Source organism: Heterodontus francisci, chromosome 4 (genome assembly GCF_036365525.1).
Source record: "Heterodontus francisci isolate sHetFra1 chromosome 4, sHetFra1.hap1, whole genome shotgun sequence".
Taxonomy (NCBI): Eukaryota; Metazoa; Chordata; class Chondrichthyes; order Heterodontiformes; family Heterodontidae; genus Heterodontus; species Heterodontus francisci.
In genome coordinates, this window is record NC_090374.1 from 27,112,268 (window position 1) to 27,134,570 (window position 22,303).

The 22,303-nt window shown below is 43.1% G+C and overlaps 1 protein-coding gene across 8 annotated transcripts in view; it reads left to right on the top strand.

Moving 5' to 3' along the window:
• Positions 1-22,303, top strand: part of cep44 (centrosomal protein 44) — a 138,496-nt gene that overhangs the window by 81,586 nt on the left and 34,607 nt on the right. For 7 of the 8 annotated variants that reach the window (XM_068029300.1, XM_068029298.1, XM_068029299.1 and 4 more), the window contains 2 exons: positions 15,359-15,490; positions 20,652-20,873. In XM_068029300.1, the coding sequence (XP_067885401.1) occupies positions 15,359-15,490; positions 20,652-20,873 (354 nt within the window). The remainder of the gene's footprint in view (positions 1-15,358; positions 15,491-20,651; positions 20,874-22,303) is intronic. The other variant, XM_068029295.1, reaches the window with a different exon arrangement.

Consider the following 22,303-nt stretch of genomic DNA (forward strand, 5'->3'; position numbering starts at 1 on the left):
GGGGGGGCTGGTAAAATCTAGCCCTGCGAAAGGTCATTTGTCCCATTGACCCCATCTTGTGTTTTTTTCACCAAATGACCTACCTTTATTCTTATCTGCGTTTCAATTTTCTAACTGTACAGTTCCCTTTAAAACAATTTATGGACTGATTCGACAATGGTTTATGGCAGGCAATTTCAATTCCTTATCAACTGCTGTGGAAATAAACTATTTAAAATACCTTTAATTCATTTTGTTAAATTTATATGTTGTCACTATTGTCTCTAATCAGTAGAATTAATTTACCATTATTTATCTCATTTTAACCCTTCATAATCTGTCTTCGTTCTTGTGGAGCAAAAAGCTAGAACTTTTTTAATTTTTCTCTCTAATTGTAATCCCTTATCACTAGTATCAGTTTAAAAATCTGTGCTGAAACTTTTGTATCTTTAATATAATAATAGGGTGTCCAAAAATGTACGCAATACTCTTGACTGCAGCCTAACTAAGGTTTTACTGTCCATGATCTCATTGTAGATGATTGTATTGATATCTTTAATTGACGGGTGGTAATACCTTGCGTCTATGTGGCTTTACCATACTGTCAAAGTGGTGATGTGGCTTTTATTGCCAAATCACATCTTGGTCTTTCCCCTTCCTCTGTTTTTTTTTCTCCTCCTTTGAGCTCCTCACCCTGTTCCACCCATCATTTCACTTTTAAAATCCTCGTCTACCCTGCCTCCAATTCACACTCCTGAGTTTCTTGCCAAAAGACCCTTTCCCCCTTCAGCCGATGCACTGAGTTACTACTCATCCTCGATTTCAATTATCTGAACTTGCCTCACCTTCTCTCTCATGCAGTTTGATACTGGCACCTATAATAGTCTTGTCTATCACTGGTGTAATTGCATTTGTAATCGGTGTTTTATTTTACACAAGAAAAATTATTGAAGTATACTAACAAATCCCTGTGGCATTGTTCAAGAGGAGCCTAAGGCAATGATTGTGCATGTATGGAAAATTGGCCCACTAGCATTGCATGTGTGACAGAACAATTAAGCCTGTGACCAAGCACTGAAATCCTCATTGCAGGCCTCTGAAACATAAACCGCCACCTTGAAGAAAATCAGGATTTTGAGCAATTTAAAATAATTTATAGCCAACTTAATAGTTTTTTTAAAAAGTATGAATTATTCATTTTTTGCATTGCATTCTAATTTTTATTTGGTTGGCTCAACAAGTAACATGACCAAAAAATCTTTTGGCACACTTCGATTTGCATTGCATAATTGCTAAAAACTTTTGCCTGTCTAATGAGTACATTTGAAAATGAGAACTTGTCTTTTAAATCAATGCAAATTAACCTCCTGTGGGATTACTCATGCACATATCTCCAATTTTTTTCCGTTACTGGTGGATCTCCAGTTCTGTTATTAGCTGTAAGTTAGAGGTTGCATCAGTTCAGCAAGATGATTTTGTGCTTTGGCAGCACTGTGGAGGAGGAGATGTTGGGGATATTTAATACCGGGGATGGAAGGAGTTTTTCCATAGCAGTACAGTATGGAGAAGGGAGACTTTGGAATAATATTTGACTTTGAGTTGAGCTCACCCTCATATCGTGTCCATCACCAAGAAACCCTGCTTCCACCTCCATAATATCGCCTGTCTCCGCTCCTGCTTCAGCCCATTGGTTGCTGAAACCTTTATGCATGACTTTGTTACCTCCAGAATTTTATATTCCAATGCTGTCTTTGACCAGTCTCCCACCTTTCACCCTCTGTCAACTTGAGCTCATCCAAAACTCTACTGCCCCTACCCTTGTGCCAAAATCCAGCTCCCCATCACCCCTGTACTCACTGACCTACACTAACAGGTCAGGCAATGTCTCAGATTTAAAAATCTCATCCCTGTGTTCAGATCCCTCTATGGCCTCGCCCTTCCTATTTTTGTAGCCTCACCCTACAACCTACTGAGATCTCTGCCTCTCTCCAGTTCTGGCCTCTTGTTCATCACTGATTTCTATTGCCCCACCAAATATCTCTGCCTCTCTCCCTCGTTCCTCCTTTAAGACACTCGATAAAACGTACCTCTTTAACAAAGCTTTTAGTCAACTGTCCTAATATCTCTGGTTGCTCACTGTCAAATTTTATTTGATGAAGCATGATGTTAAAGGTGCTGTATAAATACATGTTGGGGAGATCTTGGGTTCTGCCAATATAGGAGCAGGTGGGGCAGCACTGAAAACTGAAAAGATCTTAGCATGTGATAATATTGGGAAGAAGGATAGGTGGAAAGGGATGAAGTAGCTAGCATGGCTACAAATTTAAATATTTATATAAACAATAAACATTTTAAGTATAAACCACAGAAAGTGCAGGCAATGCCTGCCTCTCTTAGCTAGACTCGCTCTAAAATGTAAAAAGTCAGAAGTTGAATATAGTTTTTGTGTGAAACTTATCCTACAAAAAGCTTACTGAGTTTCTCTTCTAGTTTGTTTTCAAATCATTTGGAAAACAAAAACTCAAATTTTGCTGTGGCATGAGAATGGCATAGTGCCAGTTGTACTGAGAAACATACTGATCATCCTGTTAACTCTCTTCAACTACCAGTAATGCCTCTGAAGAAAATTAAACTTCAAGCCAAGGGGCTTCTGAGAGAGGTTAAGGCCTCAACATAAAATCATTGATGAAGATACTCGGCCATAAACAAAAATCTTATGGGTTAGTTTAGTCACTATAGGAAAATAGGTAATTTTTACTTTGTTACAATTTTATTTTGAGCCATTGTTGACAGGTTTGGGGTGGGTGGGGACATGGATTGTAAAGGCACACACAATTTTTTCAAAATGTATGTCGTGATTTTGTTTGAGTCATAGAGTCAAGCACCTAACTATTCTAATCCCATTTTCCAGCACTTGACCTGTAGCCTTGTATAGAATCATAGAGTTTGGTTCACCTAATATCTATTATTGTTATGTTCTTTTCACTGGTCATTCATTTTTTTTATATACAATCCCTAAAAATTCAGAACATCGTAGCCCACTCTTTAATCACTCCCAAACTTGCTCCCCTTCCTACGATGCCTTCCCATTTAAACGCAGGTACTGCAACACCTGCCCTTTCACCTTGTCCATTTTCACCATGCAGGGCCCCAAACACCACTGTCAGATGAAACAGTGATTTATTTGTACTTTCAATTTAGGATACTCAAGATATGGCCTTCTCTACTTTGGGGAGACCAAATGCAGATTGTGTGGTTGCTTTGTTGAACACCTCTGTTCAGTCGACCAGCATTCAGGTTGCTTGTGATTTTAATTCTCTGCCCCACACTCACTCTGACTTCTCTGCTCTCGGCCTCCTACACGATTCCAGTGAAGCTTGAGGAACAACACCTTTTTGATCAGGCAATTTACAGCCTTCTGGCCTAACGTCAACAATTTCAGATCTTTACCACTGCTCCCATTTTTTTTCAGGTAGCAAGTACTGGTAATTCTTTTTTCCCCCTATTTTCATCATTGCTAAACATATATTTTGTTTCTTTACTTGTCCCATTACCACCCCATTTTGCTTTGCACCATCATCCCTCTTGTCATTTAATCTCTTCTGCCTTCCACACTGTCACAGACCTTTGCTTTAGTTCTTTCCTCCCCCACCCCTCTTGCTTAAAACCTGTTACATCTGTCACATTTTCCAGTTCTGATGAAAGATCATCAATCTGAAACGCTAACTTTGTTTCTCTTTCCACAGCTGCTGCCTAACCTGCTGAGCATTTCCACCATTTTCTGTTTACATTCCTTAAAAATTCTTAGTGTTGATTTCTAGATTTTCTTGCTTTGTTTCCTACAATCCTGGATCTGTTCAGTTCTGTTTGTTATTTTATTTTGCAGTGCATGTTGCGAATGTGACACAGAGGAAGGGTGGGCAAACATTCTGATTTTTTGTGTATAATTGTTACAATCGACCGCTCCAGTCGAAGCCCCCATCAAAATGTACGATTCTGATTGTGGTGGGAGAGACGCACTGATAATGCAATTCCGTCGCTCCACAGATCGCCTAACATATCATTTAAAACTTTCCAAATTAAAGAAAGACCCACCAAATTGTACCATCTATTAACCCCCAAATGAGGCTAACCAAACCAGGTGTCTTTAAATCAACAAATTAACTCTTTAATTAGAAGAACTAAATTCTTAAGCACTATGAAGATATAAACAACATTTAAAATAGATAAAATTAGAGTCCTTGCAAATTTACAGTCCAATGTTGCTCGAAGTCCTCACAGGATGTTGCTTTCCTCCTCCAGTGAATTTCAACAGTTAATGACTTGCAAACACTTTCAACAGAATCAATCTGACTTTAGAGTTCTTGAGGGATAAAAGATTGTCACAGTCTAACTTCCCTTCCTTCAATTTAAATTACCAGAGATCTCTGTTTTGGCTTGACTTTTTTTAGAATTTTGAGAGATAATAAAACAGACTAAAATCTTCTTCCTTCAGTTTAAATGGTTGAGAGCTCTTTTTCAGGTGTGCTCATCACAGCTGTGTCCTCTGTATCTGTCTGAGTGTTCTGTCTGTTAGAACAAACTGTCTCACTAAAAGCCAGTTCAAACTGAATTGGAACAAGTGTATCGCATCAGGCTCACTCCCAGTGGCTGTTTCCATGGTATCGAGAATGCACCCTTTGAATCGCAGTCTCCAAATGGCTGTTTCTAAGGCAACGAAAATGCACCTTCCTATAACTCCTTAGGCTTGCCAGCTCTTAAAGCAGTACTGATCCCTTGCAAGCCTTAAAGGCAAACCGCATGTTCTGAAATTAAAAAACTACAGGACCATGACATCATATATATCTCCTGTATCATTACTCATATTAAATTGTTTAGAAAGACAGACATATTAGCTCCTGTAAATGAAATCTTCCAATAGAAATTGCTTCATTGTATTTAAAATCAGAATCATAGTGTAATAAAAAGCAGCCAGAGGGCAGAGTCCCAGTGATTGAATGCAGCGTTATCTGAAAACTCCAACTCAGTGTCGAGGCTGCAGCTATAGTGTCATATGACCTGCTTTTAGTGGGTTCTTTTCTCCTTTTTGTGTCCAGTTTTCTGCTCTCAAGCTGTCTCGAAGTTGCCAACCTCTGCAAGGGTCCATGGGTTTGACAGTCTGCATTATGCTCTGTATCCTCAGATGCATCTGATCTGGTCTTTGGTGTCTTTAAGGCCCCAACAACCCCACTGCCTTGTGGGCGTCTCGGGAGAGACCAAGGCTAAGGGAGTAAACCCTAACAGAAAATCCGGAGCGGAACCCCGTAGGCGGTCATGTGTCACCTTTGGCATGTTTCCGGCAGTTCCTGCAGCCATACTGGTGCCAAACGTCGTGTCCTGCACTCCTTTGGACCCCACCAGAAAGGCCGAGAGGGGGGTTTTGACGACTGGGCAACTCTCAACCTCCATAAATTTGCCCAGGCATGCGCCATGGAGAGGTCACTCCATAGTTGCCTCACAGCGACTGAAACAACACGGAAGGTTCACAAACCACTGACCACCTCCAGGCGCGTATCCATTGTCTCTCGAGATAAGGAGGCCCAAAAGAAAATAGCACTGGAAGAGTCTATTCAGCGTATCGTGCTTGTGCTGACCCTTTGAAAGCTATCAAATTAGTTGCACTCCCCTGCTGTTCCCCATAGCCCTGTACATTTTTTCATTTAAAGTATATATCTACTTCCTTTTTGAAAGCTACACTTGGATCTGCTTTGACTATCCTTTCAGGCAGTGTTGCAGATCATGACAATTCACCGAGTAAGAAAAATTCTCCTCATCTCCCTGCTGGACTTCTTTTTTCTTTGTATATAATGCATTTGTTGTGGTTATGGTAAGGATAGAAACTAAGAAAATCGGGAAGCCATGTCTGCCTCTTCACAATGCATAGTGACTGGGGAATTAGAGAGACACAAAAAGTTTGCAACTGTAGCAGGCCCTGATGGCATGCTTGTTGTGTCAGAAATCATGTCAAATTCTATTAGCTACAGCAAATATATTATACTGATTAATCCCCTGTTGTGCTGCACATGTAAAATTAGGACCAAGTGTAGTCTTCAGACAAAGTAGGGTTGTGGCAGATAATTACATCACAACTTGAAATCATAATTCAGTACTAAAACTAATTAATTAACTGCGCCCCAACGTTACTCCATAATTTTGCAAGTCACAACTCGAATGATAAAGGAACAGGTTATTGGAAGATATGTAAAAATGTTTCCTCGTAAAAATTATAACTGCAAAGAATTATTGAAAATATATTAAATTTTTACACTTGTATAGCTTGTAAACTTGCAAAGAGCATTGAAAGCACATAAATTAAAAGGATTTGGTCTTTTCCTTTATCCAAGAGAAAACATCTAGGAATTGGTGAGGAAGCAGCAACTGGTAGACAGAATGGCACCAAAAACATAATGGGCTGGATTCTATAGGCCTGCTGCCGAAATAGGCCGCAGGCGAAAAAAATGGCAGCCTGCACATACAGGACCCACGTCGTGGAGCTGCCGCAATTCCATATGCGGTGGCTCATTAGCATGGCCAGGGTGGACGGTGCCATTTTTAAAGGGCTTAGAGCCCCAAATGACCGTTTAAAATGTTAAAGGAACATTGCATTTTACAGTAATAAAAGTAATTGAAAAAATCTTTCCATCCCCTCTCCCGCCTCCCCAATAGCCTTACATTTAATTCCTTCCCCAAAATACTTACCTTGACGACGTGGCCTTCCACGCCTGAAGTTCATAAACTTTAACCCTCAACCCCTTCCCACCATCCCCTCAACCAATCCGAAGAGTTTGACCCCACTCCTCTCCATCCCGCACTGAGAAATGTACCCCATCCCCCTTCCGCACCCCCCCCCCCCCCCCCACAGGAGTTGCGCCTCGTTTCCCTGGAGGGGATCCGAAGTCGCGGCTTTGCCAGCCGCCAGAATGATGATTGCGGTGGCAAATCAGGAGGCGACGGGACCTTCATTAATTCAGGTTCGGTAATTTATCTAAATATGTAAATCGTGGTCCCGTCGCCGAGTGGCAGGGGGGCAGCCGCAAGGCCTCTCCGCCTCTGTTGAGATCAGGCCAGGCCCCCTCATCATCGGGGTCAGTGGCGAGCCTCATCTGGAGCCTCTTCGTGCCTCCCACCCCCGGCCCCTGCCACCGTTTCTGACGTCAAGGGCTCTATAAAATTCAGCCCAATGTAATCTGCCCAGCAACAGCCAGGCAGCATTTTCACAGCACAAAACTTCAAACACAGGGAAAATCTGCAAAAAAAAACCTCAAATGGGTGGAAAGATAATCTCTAGATATAAAAAAGCAGGCCAAAAAAATTTATATCTCTGATCTAACATTAATTTTTAATGTATCTCCTTTTCTCACTACAATATCATAATCATATGGCAAAAATCAAATGATAGACATTTTTTTTTAAATAAAAAAAATAAGGCTTTTAATGCATTTTTTACTGTAAAGAAATATTATAAAAATCTTAAATTTCTGCATAGTTATTGGAGTAAAGACATGGAAAATCTTAAAATGTTGAGCCCTCATTAACAGGAGAGAGACAAACTTTATTCAGTGTAAAGATTTATTGCTGAAAATAGAGACAATTCGCAAGAGTAACCAATGTAAGGGAAAACAACAACTTATACTGTATGAGAAGAGAGTGCTGATTGGTTGGCAAGTGAACTCGTAGAGGCATTTGAGTACAGGAGCAAGGATGTCTTACTGAAGTTATGAAGGGCCTTGGTGAGACCACATCTGGAGTGTTGTGTGCAGTTTTGGTCTCCTTATCTGAGGAAGGATGTTCTTTCCAATGGAGGGAGTGCAAAGAAGATTTACTTGGCTGATTCCTGGGATGGCAGGATTGACGTATGAGGAGGGATTGGGTCGACTAGGCCTATATTCACTCGAGTTTAGAAGAATGAGAAGGGATCTCAGAAACCTATAAAATTCTTACAGGACTAGACAGGCTACATGCTTGGGAGAATGTTCCCAATGGCTGGGGAGTCCAGAACCAGGGGTCACAGTCTCAGGATACAGGGTATGCCATTTAGAACTGAGATGAGGAGAAATTTGGGCAGCACAGTGGCGCAGCCTCACAGCTCTGCCTGTGCGGAGTTTGCAAGTTCTCCCTGTGACCGCGTGGGTTTTTGCCGGGTGCTCCGGTTTCCTTCCACAGCCAAAGACTTGCAGGTTGATAGGTAAATTGGCCATTATAATTTGCCCCTATATAGGTAGGTGGTAGGGGAATTGAGGGAAGGTGGGGATGTGGTAGGAATATGGGATTAATGTAGGATTAGTATAAATGGGTGGTTGATGGTGGGCTGTTTCAGTGCTGTATCTCTTTAAAAGAAATAAATAAATTTCTTCACGTAGTGGGTGGTGAACCTGTGGAATTTTCTACCTCAGAAGGCAGTGGAGGCCAAGTCATTAAAAATATTCAAGAAGGAGATCGATATATTTCTTAATGCCAAAGCCATCAAGGGATATAGGGAGAAAGCGGGAATGGGGTACTGAATCAGGCGATCAGCCATGATCTTTTTTGAATGGCGGAGCAGGCCCGAAGGACCAACTGGCCTACTCCTGTTCCTATTTTCTATGTTTGCCATGGAAAATGCACCAGTTTACGATGGCTGACAGTTAACTGCCAAGCTTTATTTGAAATTTAAACCCGGCAACTTGATACTGGTCAAGGCATTACCCTGAGGAATGAACCAGTGAATGTCACTTATTTTGTTTAGCTGAAACAGGTGCAATGTTGGCCCATATTCTTTCTGGCTGCAAAGAACAGGGCCCTGTGTATTAATATTTGGAGCTTCCAGTATGCACAAATGCACCACACTGTGAGCCCTACTGACAATCTTAAATTGGTTGCTAGCATAATTCTTAGCACACTGAGGATTATTTAGCAAATATTGTCCAATTGCGGAATCACATCTAATGTTGGAGACTGTGTTTTGAGTTTTGCAAGCATGGGTTAGTTGGGTACGGCCTGTACTTTGCCTGTTGCGAACAGCAGAAGGGACATGTTGTTTGATACGATCTGCTGTGAAAAGTGCCCAGTCTATCTCAAATTAGGGTAATGTATCCCAAAAATTTGAGCAACATGTAAAGCTAGCTGTTTCACTCTGCTGCTATGCAGTAGCAACACGTGTGGTGTTCGCCCCTAACAGGATGCTGCCAAAAAGACGTCCTTCCTATCACACAAACGAGTAATATGATGTATGAATTTCAATACCAGTGTCTTGCTAGGTATATAGGCCATACGTCCCAAAGACTGGCGGATTGTATCAAACAACATGTCCCTTGCACTGTTCGCAACAGGCAAGGTACAGGCCGTACCCAACCACCCTTTGCTTGCAAAATGTAAAACACAGTGTCCGACATTAGATGTGATTCCACGATTGGACAACATTTGCTAAATAATCCGCAGTGTGCTAACAATTACGCTGGCAACCAATTTAGGATTGTCATTAGGGCTCACAGTGTGGTGCATTCGTGCGTACTGGAGTTACATATATTAATACACAGGGATTCTTTGCAGGCAGAAAGAACATGTACACACATTGTGCCTGTTTCAACTGAACAAAATAAGTGACAGCTATTCACTGGTTCATTCCTCAGGGCAGTGCCTTGACCAATCAAAGTCAAGCTGCCTGGTTTATATTTCAAACAAAGCTTGGCAGTTAACTGTCAGTCAGTGTAAACTGGTGCATTCTCCATGGCAATGCCTCTACCAATCAGAGTTCACTTGCCAACCAATCACACTCTCTTTTCATGCAGTATAAGTTGTTGTTTTCCCGTACATTGGATATTCTTGCCTATTGTCCTGATGAGTGCAAGACGAAAAGCTTCGACAACATGTCTCTATTTTCAGCAATACTCACGTTCTGTACTACCAAATGACTATTTGTAAAGATATATAGAAAATATATGTGTATCCACACTTAGCTCATACTGCTGCCATGAAAGTTCAGACTTTTGTCATCTTGGCTTGAACCCAGTGTTGAAAGGTGATTCCAGAGCATTACATCACTCCTGCACCCAGTTCTTGTTCAGAGCTGTATGAGTGCTGTGGTCCTGTCCCACAAGAGTGGCATTCTGTACTGTACGTGTGCTCACCACCTGCCATATTGGGTCCTTAGGGTGTCTATTTTACCTCTATGAAATGAGTGCAATGCGATCAATTGTCTAGATCCATGGATCTCAAAACCTGTAGAAACTAACTGCATCTCAGCAAACTGACCACATTGTATCTATCTGTATAAATAGCTGCTGCTGTGAAGGACAGCAGGCTGTATAAATCTGTTATCGGCAAAGGGGATACATTTTAACCTTAAAAATTTGTATCACAGTGCCATCTACAGGTGGTACTTGTAAGAACAAGATTTCCTTGCAAGTTTTTAATGTAACACGTGCCACATGTAGCAAATTTAATATAAAGAAAGACTTGCACTTCACAACTTCAGGACATTGCAAAACGCTATATAGCCAATGTAGTACATTTGAAGTCTAGTCACTCTTGTAATGAATGAAACGCGGCAGCCAATTTGAGCACAGCAAGCTCCCACAAACAAGAGTGTGATAATGGCCAGATAATCTGCTTTTTGAACATAGATAGGCTAACAGAATAGGCAGACAAGTGGCAGATGGAATTTAATACAGACAAATGTGAGGTGATGCATTTTGGCAGAAGGGGTAGAGAGAGGCAATATACACTTAATGACACCATTCTAAAGATTGTGCAGGGGCAGAGTGTCCTGGGGCTTCATGTGCATAAATCTTTATATGTAACCAGACAAATTGAGAGAATAATTAGCAAAGCAGATGGGATCTTGGGCTTCATAAATTGAGTGCAAAAACAGGGAAGTTATGCTGAACCTTTGTAAAGCTATGGTTAGGCCACAACAAGAGGATTGCATCCAATTCTGGTCACCACACCTTAGAAAGGATTAGAATTAGAATATTACAGCGCAGTACAGGCCCTTCGGCCCTCGATGTTGCGCCGATCATCTGACCTACACTATTCCATTTACATCCATATGTCTATCCAATGACCACTTAAATGCCCTTAAAGTTGGCGAGTCTACTACTGTTGCAGGCAGGGCGTTCCACGCCCCTACTACTCTCTGTGAGGATCCTTGAGAGGGTGCAGAGGAGATTTTCCAGAATGGTTCCAGGTTTGAGGGATTTTAGCTGCAAGGTTAGGTTGGAGAAGCTGGGGTTGTTCTCCTTGGAGCAAAGGAGGTTGAAGGGAGATTTGATAGAGATGTACAAGATTGACCAGCTTAGATAAGGTAGACAAAAGCCGTTTTCATTAGTTGATTATACAAGGGCTAGGTTACACAGATTTAAGGTTTTGAGCAAGAGATGCGGGGGGGGGGGGGTGGGGAATGTTAGGAAGAACTTTTTTTTATGCAGCAAATGGTAATGACCTGGAACTCGCCGCCTACTAGGGTGGTGGAAGCGGAGATGATCAATGATTTTAAAAGGAAATTGGATGGGAACTTGAGGGAGATAAACTTGTAGGACTACGGGGATAGAGCAGGGGAATGCCACTGACTGGATTGCTCTACAGAGAGCTGGCATAGATCGATGAAACAAATTGCCTCCTTCTGTGCCATTATGACTATATGGCTAGTGATGGTGACTGAGGGGTAAATATTGGCCAGGATACCAAGCATAACCTCCCTGCGCTGCTTTGAAATGGTACCATAGGATCTTTTACGTCCACCTAAGAAAGCAGTTTAATGTCTCATCTGAAAGACAGAACCTCTGACAGTGCAGCATTCCCTCAGTACTGCACTTGAGTGTCAGCCTAGATTTTTGTGCTCAAGTCTCTGGAGTGGGGAGTGAACCCACAAACCTCTGACGTGGAGGTGAGGGTGCTACCAACTGAGCCGCGGGTGACACTAATTCAACCAATACTATTTTTTAAAATTTGTTTTCATGGGATGTGGGCGTCGCTGGCAAGGCCTGCATTTGTTGCCCATCCCTAATTGCCCTCGAGAAGGTGTTAGTGAGCCGCCTTGAGCGTCTGCAGTCCATCTGGTGTGGGTACTCCCACAAAGCTGTAGGAAGGGAATTCCATTATTTTGATCCAGTGACAGTGAAGGAACAGCAATATAGTTCCAAGTCAAAATAGTGTGTGGTTTGGAGGGGAACTTGCAAGTGGTGATGTTCCCATGTGTATGCTGCCCTTGTCCTTCTAGGTGGTAGAGGTCGTGGGTTTGGAAGGTGCTATCGAAGGAGCCTTGGTGTGGTTTGCTGCAGTGCATCTTGTATATGGTGCACATTGCTGCTACTGTGTGTCGGTGGTGGAGGGAGTGAATGTTTAAGATGGTGGATGGGGTGCCAATCAAGCAGACTGCTTTGTCTTGGATGGTGTCAAGCTTCTTGAGTGTTGCTGGAGCTGCACTCATCCAAGCAAGTGGAGAGTATTCCATCACACTCCTGATTTGTGCCTTATTCATAGAATCATAGAGTTATACAGCACAGAAACAGGCCCTTCGGCCCATCGTGTCTGTGCCGTCCATCAAGCACCTAACTATTCTAATCCCATTTTCTAGCACTTGGCCATAGCCTTGAATGTGGACAGGCTTTGGGGCATTAGGAGGTGAGTTATTTGCCTCAGAATTCCTATTTTATGACGTGCTCTTGTAGTCACAGTATTTATATAGCGGTCCATTTCAGTTTCCGGTCAAGGGTCAACCCAGGATGTTGCTAGTAAGGGATTGAGCGATGGTAATGCCATTGAATACCAAGGGGAGATGGCTAGATTCTCTCTTGTTTGAGATGGTCATTGTCTGGCACCTGTGTGACGAGAATGTTACTTGCCACTTATCAGTCCAAGCCTGGATGTTGTCTGGGTCTCGCTGCAAATGGACACGGATTCTTTCAGTATTTGAGGAGTCGCTAATGGTGCTGGACATTGTGAAATCATCAGCGAACAGCCCCACTTCTGACATTATGATTGAAAGAAAGTCATTGATGAAGCTTTTGAAAATGGTTGGCGCAATACCCTGAGGAACTCCTACAGTGATGTCCTTTGACTGAGATGATTGGCATCCAACAACAAAAACCATCTTCCTTTGTGCTAGGCATGACTCCAACCAGTGGAGAGTTTTCCTCCTGTTTCTCATTGACTTTAGTTTTGCCAGGGCTCCTTGATGCCACACTCGGTCAAATGCTACCTTGATGTCAAGGACAGTCACTCTCACCTTCCCTCTTGAATTCAGCTCTTTTGTCCATGTTTGAACCAAGGCTGTAATGAGGTTTGGAGCCAAGTGGCCCTGGCGGAACCCAAATTGAGCCAGAGGCAGCGGTGAGCAGGTTACAGAGTCATGGGATCATTTATGGCACAGAAGGGGACTATTCAGCCTGTCGAGTCCATGCTGGCTCCCCTTGGAGCTATTCAGTCAGTCAACTCAATCCTGTAGCCCTGTAAGTCTATTTCCTTCAAGTGGCCATCCAGTTTCCTTTTGAAGTCATTCATTGTCTCTGCTTCCATCACCCTTGGGGGCAGCGAGCTCCAGGTCATTACCACCTGCTGCTTAAAAAAGTTTTTCCTCATATTCGCCCTGCATCTCTTGCCCAAAACCTTCAATCTGTATCCCCTAGTCCTTGTATTGTTTGTTAATGGGAACAGTTTTTCTTGTCAAACTTATTTAAGCCTGTCATAATTTTGTGCACATCTATCAAATCTCCTATCAATCTCCTATGTTCTAAACTTGTAACTAAAACCCCCATCCCTGGCATCATTCTGGTAAATCTCCTCTGCACCTTTTCAAGTACCCTCACATCCTCCTCAGAGTGTGGTGACCCGATAGGGATACAAAACTCTAGTTGTGGCCTAACCATAGCTTTATAAGGGTTCAGCATAACTTCCCTGCTTTTCTACTCAATGCCTCTATTTATGAAGCCCAAGATCTCATCTACTTTACTATCAAGTCTCTCAATATGTGCTGCCACTTTCAAAGATCGATGCACATGTGCCCCCAGGTCCCTCTGTTCCTGCACACTCTTTAAAACTGTGCCATTAAGTATATATTGCCTTTCCCTATTCCTTCTGCCAAAATGCATCACCTCACGCTTGTCAGTATTAAATTCCATCTGCCACTTGTCTGCCCATTCTGCTGGCCTATCTATGTCCTGTTGCAGACCATTCATATCTTCACTGTTTGCCACTCCTCCAAGTTTAGTGTCATCATCAAATTTTGAAACTCTGCTCTATATTCCAAGATCCAAGTTATTTATATTTTGCAAAAAAGCAGTGCTCCCAGAACTGACCCTTGGGGAATACCACTGTCTACCATCCTCTAGTCTGAAAAACAACCATTTACTATATGACTCACTGTTTTCTGTCCTTAAGCCAATTTTTTATCCAGTTGGACCTCCTGTTCCATGAGCCTGAATTTTGTTAACCAGCCTTTTATAAGTACCTTATAAAGTGCTTTCTTAAAATCCATATAAATAGCATCCACCGCATTCCCTTCATCAACCTCTGCATTCCTTTCAACCTTCATCAGGTTATTGCTGTGTAAGTGCTGCTTGCTAGCTTTGTCAACGACACCTTCCATCACTTTGTTGATGATTGAGAGTAGACTGATAGGGCGCTAATTGGCCAGATTGGATTTGTCCTGCTTTTTGTAGAGAGGACACACCTGGACAATTTTCCACATTGTCGAATGATGCCAGTGTTGTAGCTGTCCTAGAACAGGTTGGCTAGGGGTGTGACTAGTTCTGCAACACACGTCTTCTGTACCATTGCCAGGATGTTGTTGGGGCCCATAGCCTTTGCAGTATCCAGTGCCTTCGGTGATAATCGGGTTGGCTGAAGACTGACATCTGTGATGCTGGGGACCTCTGGAAGAGGCCAAGATGGATCACCCAATCGGCACTGATGGATTCATGCTAGATGTACAGCTTTTAAATGTATACATAATCATAGTTTATGTGTTGTCTCTTAGTTTTAAAAAAGCAAACCTAATTCTTAGTAGTCTATAGAATTTTAAATACTTAAATTGTATTTAGATTATATATTACTGAAGAACAGCAAGGTGGATTTCATGGTTGGTTGTTCCCAGCACAGAACACTGCTCACAAGGTGTGCTGCCCAGGAAATTGTGGACTTGAGTGCCTGATTTTCTATCCATTTAAATTAGTGAACAAATAAATCAGAGACTGCCGGCCTGTGATTTCTCAACAAGCACTCTCTGCAAGTACCATTCTGTGCTGGAAGTGCCCAACAGTGGATCAGCCCTATAGAAGTAGCACCATAATGTGTGCATGTGCGTGTGCCAGCATGTGTTGGAGAGAAATTGAAGGGAAATAAGCTTTTCTTTTCTTTTTTTTAGATAAAACCTTTGGTAGAACGTCATTTATCCAGTGACGATATGAAAACAGTTTGCATTTCATCCAGTCCTGAAAGTGAAGTTGTTGAAAACAAACCTGTTAGAGAATATACGGAACGACCCACTTCATATGAAGTAAGTGTTTTAATCGAACAATCTAAATGAAGGTCAAATCTGATGCAACATCAGTGGGGAAACTAATGGGAAATAACAACAGTTAATTATGCTTAACTGGTGTCAAACCTGGATTTTAAAAGTCTGTATGTTGTAGGGGGTAGGGATAACTGAGGAAGCTGACCAGAACTTGAGTATTTGAGATGGGAGTATGACCAGCGCATTATGCAGGATCACTATAACTTCTTTTGACGTGTTGTGTATGCTTATAAATGGTATTGAAAATGGTTATTAAGTAATCCATAGGCAAATTCCTCAGTATGTTAATTTGAGTGATTACAGTGCAATGAGATTGCAAACTTTGGCTGAAATGTTTCAAGCTCTTTGAGGATGGGGTCGGAGTTGGGAAGGCTGACAAAGGGGTATGATTAGGCCTTGGTGATGTACAGGATATGATCCTGCCGCCATGCCATTTTGTCAGCAGTGGGAAAGGTGGCTGAAGGCCCACCCACCTGGAACCCAATTGAGCCACTTAAGTAGCCAATTTGAGGGCCTCTTCCTGCTGCCATTGGCATTTTGCAAGTGGCAGTGGAGCCATTCACTGGGTTGGGGGACTGTCAGGTGAATCCCAATGGGCTCCAGGGCTGGGGGTGCTCCTTTTTTGGCACTCTTTGGCGCATGGAGTGGCCACCCTCGCGGATTCAGCGTCACCTGCTCTCAGCGACCACCACCACTCCCCTCTTCACGGGAGCCTGTCTGTCTGTCCCCTGCTCCAACCCCAGATCTGGTCACCTGGTTGTGAGGGCACACGTCCATCCTCCGAGTGCTGCCCCAGCAGTGGCCACTGCTGCCTGTGATGCTTCTGAGCTGCCGGCCATGTCATTGGGTTGGCAGCTCTCGGGGAGGCAGGCTGCCATAGTTAATTAGACAGCAGCCACTTAACTGGCTGCCGTCCATAAAGTGCGGTTCCAGCACCATCCGAAGTGGGGTCACCCGTCCCCGCTTCCAGCCCCAGCAGTGGAAACACTGCTGCCTCAAAAATCCCTGCATTTGTTTCTGATTGCTCAGGTTTAATGGCTGGAAAATGAATTCAGGACATCAGCAAGCTGATCTCCGCACCCAACTCTTACTTGACAGGAGTGCAAATCAGAGATCATGCACTGGGAACGGAGTGTCATAATTTCAAGGCTTTACCTTCAAAATAATCTAAGTAGGTTCATTGCTTCAGAAATCACCAATGTAGGAAGGCTTTTTCAGTCTTCTGAAATTTAACATTGCTGTTGAAGATTTTTAAGTTTCGTTATTGAATGCTGAGTTATCTTTGATCTTATTTTATCTTTACTGTAAGATTTTTATTTTTAAAAATTCTGGTGGGAAAAGGTTGTAATTTCAGGCTAAGATTTTGGAGGAATCCAATTCAGCATTACAACTATAACTTAATGAACACTCATTCATTTTTCCTTCACCAGATACCATATTTAACTGTTATTGAAAGGGACCTACGAAAGTAAGTGAGATTTGAACAGGTCAGTTTGGAGTATCCGCAAGTCTCTCGATTTCTAAGTCACAGAACGTGAAAATGAATTAGAAAAATAAATCAATGAAAATTGAAAATGAAGCTTTGCAAATGCTTCATCAGTGCCAGTACTTAGAGCTCATTCCATCTCCGCAATTGACTCCAAACGTGAACATTGGTTTGCAGATACTCCAAATTGACTCCATGCTGTCTACAACAGCGCAAAAGCAAAATACTACAGATGCTGAAAATTTGAAAAATAACAGAAAACTGAGTGTGTCTTGACAACACAGAACATGCACAGAGCGACCACGGACATCATCAGTTCGTCCGAACATTTGACAGCTTGCCAGTATGAATAGGAGCAGGAGTATGCCATTCAGTCCATCGAGCCTGCACTGCCATTCAGTATGATCATGGCTGATCCACTTCAATGCCTTTTTCCCACACTGTCCCCATATCCCTTTATGTCATGGGTATTTAGAAATCTGTCAGTCTCCAGACATACTCAATGACTCAGCTTCCACAGCCGTCTGGGATAGAGAATTCCAAAGCTTCACAACCTTCTGAGTAAAGAAATTATTCCTCATCTCTTTCTGAAGTGGCTTCCCCCTTATTTTGAAATGGTGTCCCCTGGTTCTAGACTCCCCAACCAGGGGAAACATCTTAGCTGCATCTACCCTGTCTATCCCTTTAAGTATTTTGAAGGTTTCAATAAGATCACCTCTCATTCTTCGAAACTCTAGAGCATACAGGCCCATTTTCCCCAATCTCTCTTCATAGGACTGTCCCACCATCCCGGGAGCAAGTCTGGTGAATCTTCGTTGCACTCCCTCTATGGCAATAATATCCTTCCTAAGGTAATGGGGCCAAAAATGCACACAGTACTCCAGGTCTAACCAAGGTTCTATACAATTGAAGCAAGACTTCACTACTGTACTCAAATCCTCTTGTGCTAAAGGCTAACATACCATTAGCCGCCTTAATTGCTTGATGCACCTGCATGTTAGTTTTCAGTGACATATTGACAAGGCAACCCAAGTCTCTTTGTACATCTACACTTTCTAATCTCTCTTACCATTTAAAAAAGACTCTGCACATTTGTTCCTCCCACCAAAATGGATAACCTCACACCTTTCCACATTATATTCCATCTGCCACGTTCTTGCCCACTCACTATGTCTGTCCAAATCCTCTTGAAGCCACTTTGCATCTTCCTCTCAACACACATTCCCACCTAGTTTTGAGAGATCCACAAACTTGGAAATATTATATTTGGTTCCCACATCCAAATCATTGATATATATTGTGAACAGCTGGGGCCCAAGTACTGATCCTTGTGGTATCCCACCAGTCGCAGCCTGCCAACGCGAGAATGACCCGTTTATTCTTGCTCTCTTTTCTGCCTGTTAACCAATCCTTAATCCGTGCCAATACATTACCTCCTATCCCCTGTGCTTTAATTTTGCTAACCAACCTCCTGTGGGGGAACTTTATCAAAAGCCTTCTGAAAATCCAGGTATACTACACCCACCGACTCCCCTTTATCAATTCTGTTAGTAACATCCTCAAAAAACCACAACCAGTTCGTCAAACATGATTTCCCATTCATAAATCCGTGTTGACTATGCCCAGTCAAATTATTATTATCCAGGTGACCATTTATCACATCCTTCAGAATAGATTCTAACATTTTCTCAATGACTGATGTAAGGCTAACAGGTCTGTAATTCCCTTTTTTTATTTCTCCCTCCCGTCTTAAATAGTCAGGTGACATTTACTACCTTCCAATCTGCAGGAACCTTTCCAGAATCTAAGAATGCGCGCTGACGTTGCCACGCAATGACGTCAGGCATAATGACGTCTGAGCGTTGCTTCACCCCTCAATGGGCTCGATCACTGCCTCCATTCCCCCCAATAGTACCCTGCTCCCTCCCGCCATCCCCGCCTCAATCGCCACTTTTAGTTTCCTGCTGCCGACTACTCGCCACTCCATCCCACCTCGCATCTTCTCCTCCCTCGGCCACTCGCTCCCTGCCTTGACACTTCGGCCACTCACTCCCGGCCTTACTGCTTCCCCACCTCGGCTGCTCGTTCCATCCTTGGCCACTCGCTTCCCAGCCCCTGCCACTTATCCGGATGAGGAGTGATGGGAAATGAGTCGCCATGGGGGGAAGCAGTGAGGCAGGAAGCGAATGTTCAAAGCGGCGAAGCGATGGAGCAAGCAGCCGGGGTTGGGAGGGATAGCGGGGTGGGGAGCGAGTGACGAGCAGACGGTCGGCGGAGGGAGTGGTGAAGAGAAAGGCGATGGTGGGAGGGAGCAGGGTACTGTTGGGAGTGCGATGAATATGGTGATCGTAGCCATTGAGGGTTGTTTGGATTTTTTTTTGTTTGTTGTGTCAAGTTGAGCCGCGCCATCTTTATTACTGGCAGTTGCCTGAGGTGTTGCAGTTAGTGACGTTTTAGTTGATGAGGCTGCATTTGCACGTGTGCCAGTACTGCGCTATCTAGTGGTTGCATTGTCAGCAAACAGCCAACAGAAAATGCTGGAAATACTCAGGTCAAGCAGCATCTGTCGAGGAAAAAAAAAGAATTACCATTTCAGGTCTGTGAAAGGCCATCACTGTCCCCTTCAACACTGCTAATAATCACTGCCTGTTTTGTTTTCCTTCCGGAATGTCTATGTCTATTCACTTGTAATTACACTATAGGAAGGATATTGAGGCAAAGGAGAGGGCACAGTACAGATTCACTTGGATGCTGCCTGGTGTGAGGAACAAAAAGATATGGAAAGATTAGGGCTTTTTTAAGAACAGAGAAAATTACAGGATGATTTGATTGAGGTGTTTAAAATTATGAAGCGATGGGAATAGATGGATAGAAACGGACAGTTTGTAGAATGAGGGGACATAGACGTAAGATTAAGCATAAGAGCATTAGGATTAGAACAGTTAGGTGTTTGATGGCCGGCACGGACACGATGGGCCAAAGGGCCTTTTTTTTTGCTGTATAACTCTGAGCACAGGGAGCAGAAGAAACATGCAGAAGGTAGTGAGGCTGTGGAGTATACTACTGTAGTTAATGATTGACTGACTTAAATGGCTATATGTAACAATAGGTTAGATAAGTTGAAGGAATATGGGAACAAGATAGGCATGTGAGCTTTGGACTGCGATTTGTGTGCAAGATCAGCCCAACCATTCCATGTTTGTGCTTATCAGCCTGTTCCCTTGTTATAATTTCTGTGTAACTTCCTGTAAAAAGCCTTTGGTTTCTGTACCCTTTTTGACAACCTTCTAATAGTTCATTCTTTGGCACAGCATTGAATTTTTTTCCTCTGATACATTTGGGATGCTTTTCAATATTATAGGTGCCATATATAACTTCTTGCAGCTGTAATAGCAGTACTATTAGTATATTACTCTTAGCATTTCTTACCAGAACTGTGATTTTAGCCATGTACTATTATTGCAGCAGCTTTCTGAGTTTAAACACTGCTGAAATAGGATATTATCTTTATCCTGATACATATGTGATCTATAAACATGCTACTAATTGTATATAAAAACCTAGTGGGAACTTGGAGAAGTTGTCATGCTTTTTAAACCATTGCTACTATAAACAACAGTTAATCTATTATCAATACTTATTTTAACGCTGAACTAGTTGTTTCATGTTCGACAGTCACAGGTACTAGAGATTGAAATGCTTAAGCGTCAGATTGCCAAATGTCAGGAGAAGCTCCAGGTACTGGATGTGGTGCAGAGTAAGCTTCAGGCTTTAGAATGTGCGACAGCTGGAAAAGTGATAATCGATGAGAGGGACTGGAATAATCTGCTGAGCCGTGTTGTTCTACTAGAAACTCAGCTTTTACTGCATTCCAGAAAGGTAAGTCAGTTTTATTTTTGTACGTGCTTCGTTTGTGCCTAGACAATAGGCTAGCTATACAACTACAGGCAGCATCACAACCAAGCCATTATTCTATTCTTACCCAGTGTGAATACTTCTAACATGGTTCACTGGATAGTGACCAGGAGGGAGAATTCAGGCTGATTTCCACCCCCCACCTTTGGGCACTGAGGCCAGCTGAGATCAGCTAACTCAACAATTACTGGAAATCAAACCTGGAAGCTCCCTGTTATGGCTCCTCTTCTCCCTGTGTAAGCCTTTTGAGCCACAACGAGAGATCTCAAAGTGTATATATTATATATGTTACTTATTTTTGATCTTGCCTTCATTTTTCAGAAGGGAATTTTCCTCTCCTATTTTGAAATATTTCCATTGGGGGGATTTTATGCTCTCCACGGTGAGTTTGGAGGTGGGAGGAGCATTGAATTGGGCAGGATGGTGGTGAGGGGGACCCCGCCACCACCCCAATTAAGTCTGTGGTGGACAGCCTTCCTGCCCCGATGCCAATTGAGCAATTGAGGCCCTTAAATTTACAATTAATGCCCAATTAAGTGCCACATCCTCCTGCTGCCAGTATTCGCCCAGCAGCAGGCAGGCCTGTCGCCACGTGAGGAGCAGGTCAAGCTTGCCAACTCTGGGGGTGGGGAGTGGTGTGCTCCTTGTTTCAAGGCACTTAGTGCCTGATTGAGGGGCCCGGCATCGGGAAGTTGGGGAGGGGGGGGGGGTGGTTGCTGAGGGCCACCCCCATGCCTTGCTGAGCCCCCTGCAACCCCCACCCCGTGAAACCCCTTCCGACCTTGGTCCCTCGATCTCAGGCCTCCAGTGGGTGCATTACCAGCAGCAGCCACTGCCTCCGCGGTAGTTCTGCTCAGTAAAAGAGCTGTCAACCTCTGACTGGCTGAGGACTCTGAGGGCTTGACTTCTGTCACTGGGGCCCTTAATCCTGCGGACGGCCTGCCACTGTCCACTTAAGTGTCTAATTGGCACGTAATGCAGCAGGCCTTCCCCAGAGGAGGCGACGCAGGGTTCTGGCTGGCTCTTCAACCGGTGGCCGAGACCCCCTCATCACCCACATAAAATTCCCCTCATTGTATTTCCTTTCTCTTCTGTTCTATTTTCTAGTATTGCTTCTCACCTTAATTTCACCACCCCCCCCCCCCCCCCCCCACCAGCTTCAAAGCTTGCTCTTCTAAAGTTAAACATCTTTGTATTACAATATTTGACTTTAGCTTTTAATACAATATCAAATCTATACACTAAAACCAACCTGTCAACCTAATTCAGATTTCTGGACTGCTGAACACTACATCTAATATTGCAGAAGTCTTAATATTCTGATTGAAGAGTGTAATATAGTGGTCACTAAATATCTAAAATCGCCTGCACTTTCACCTATTCTGTTTTTTCCT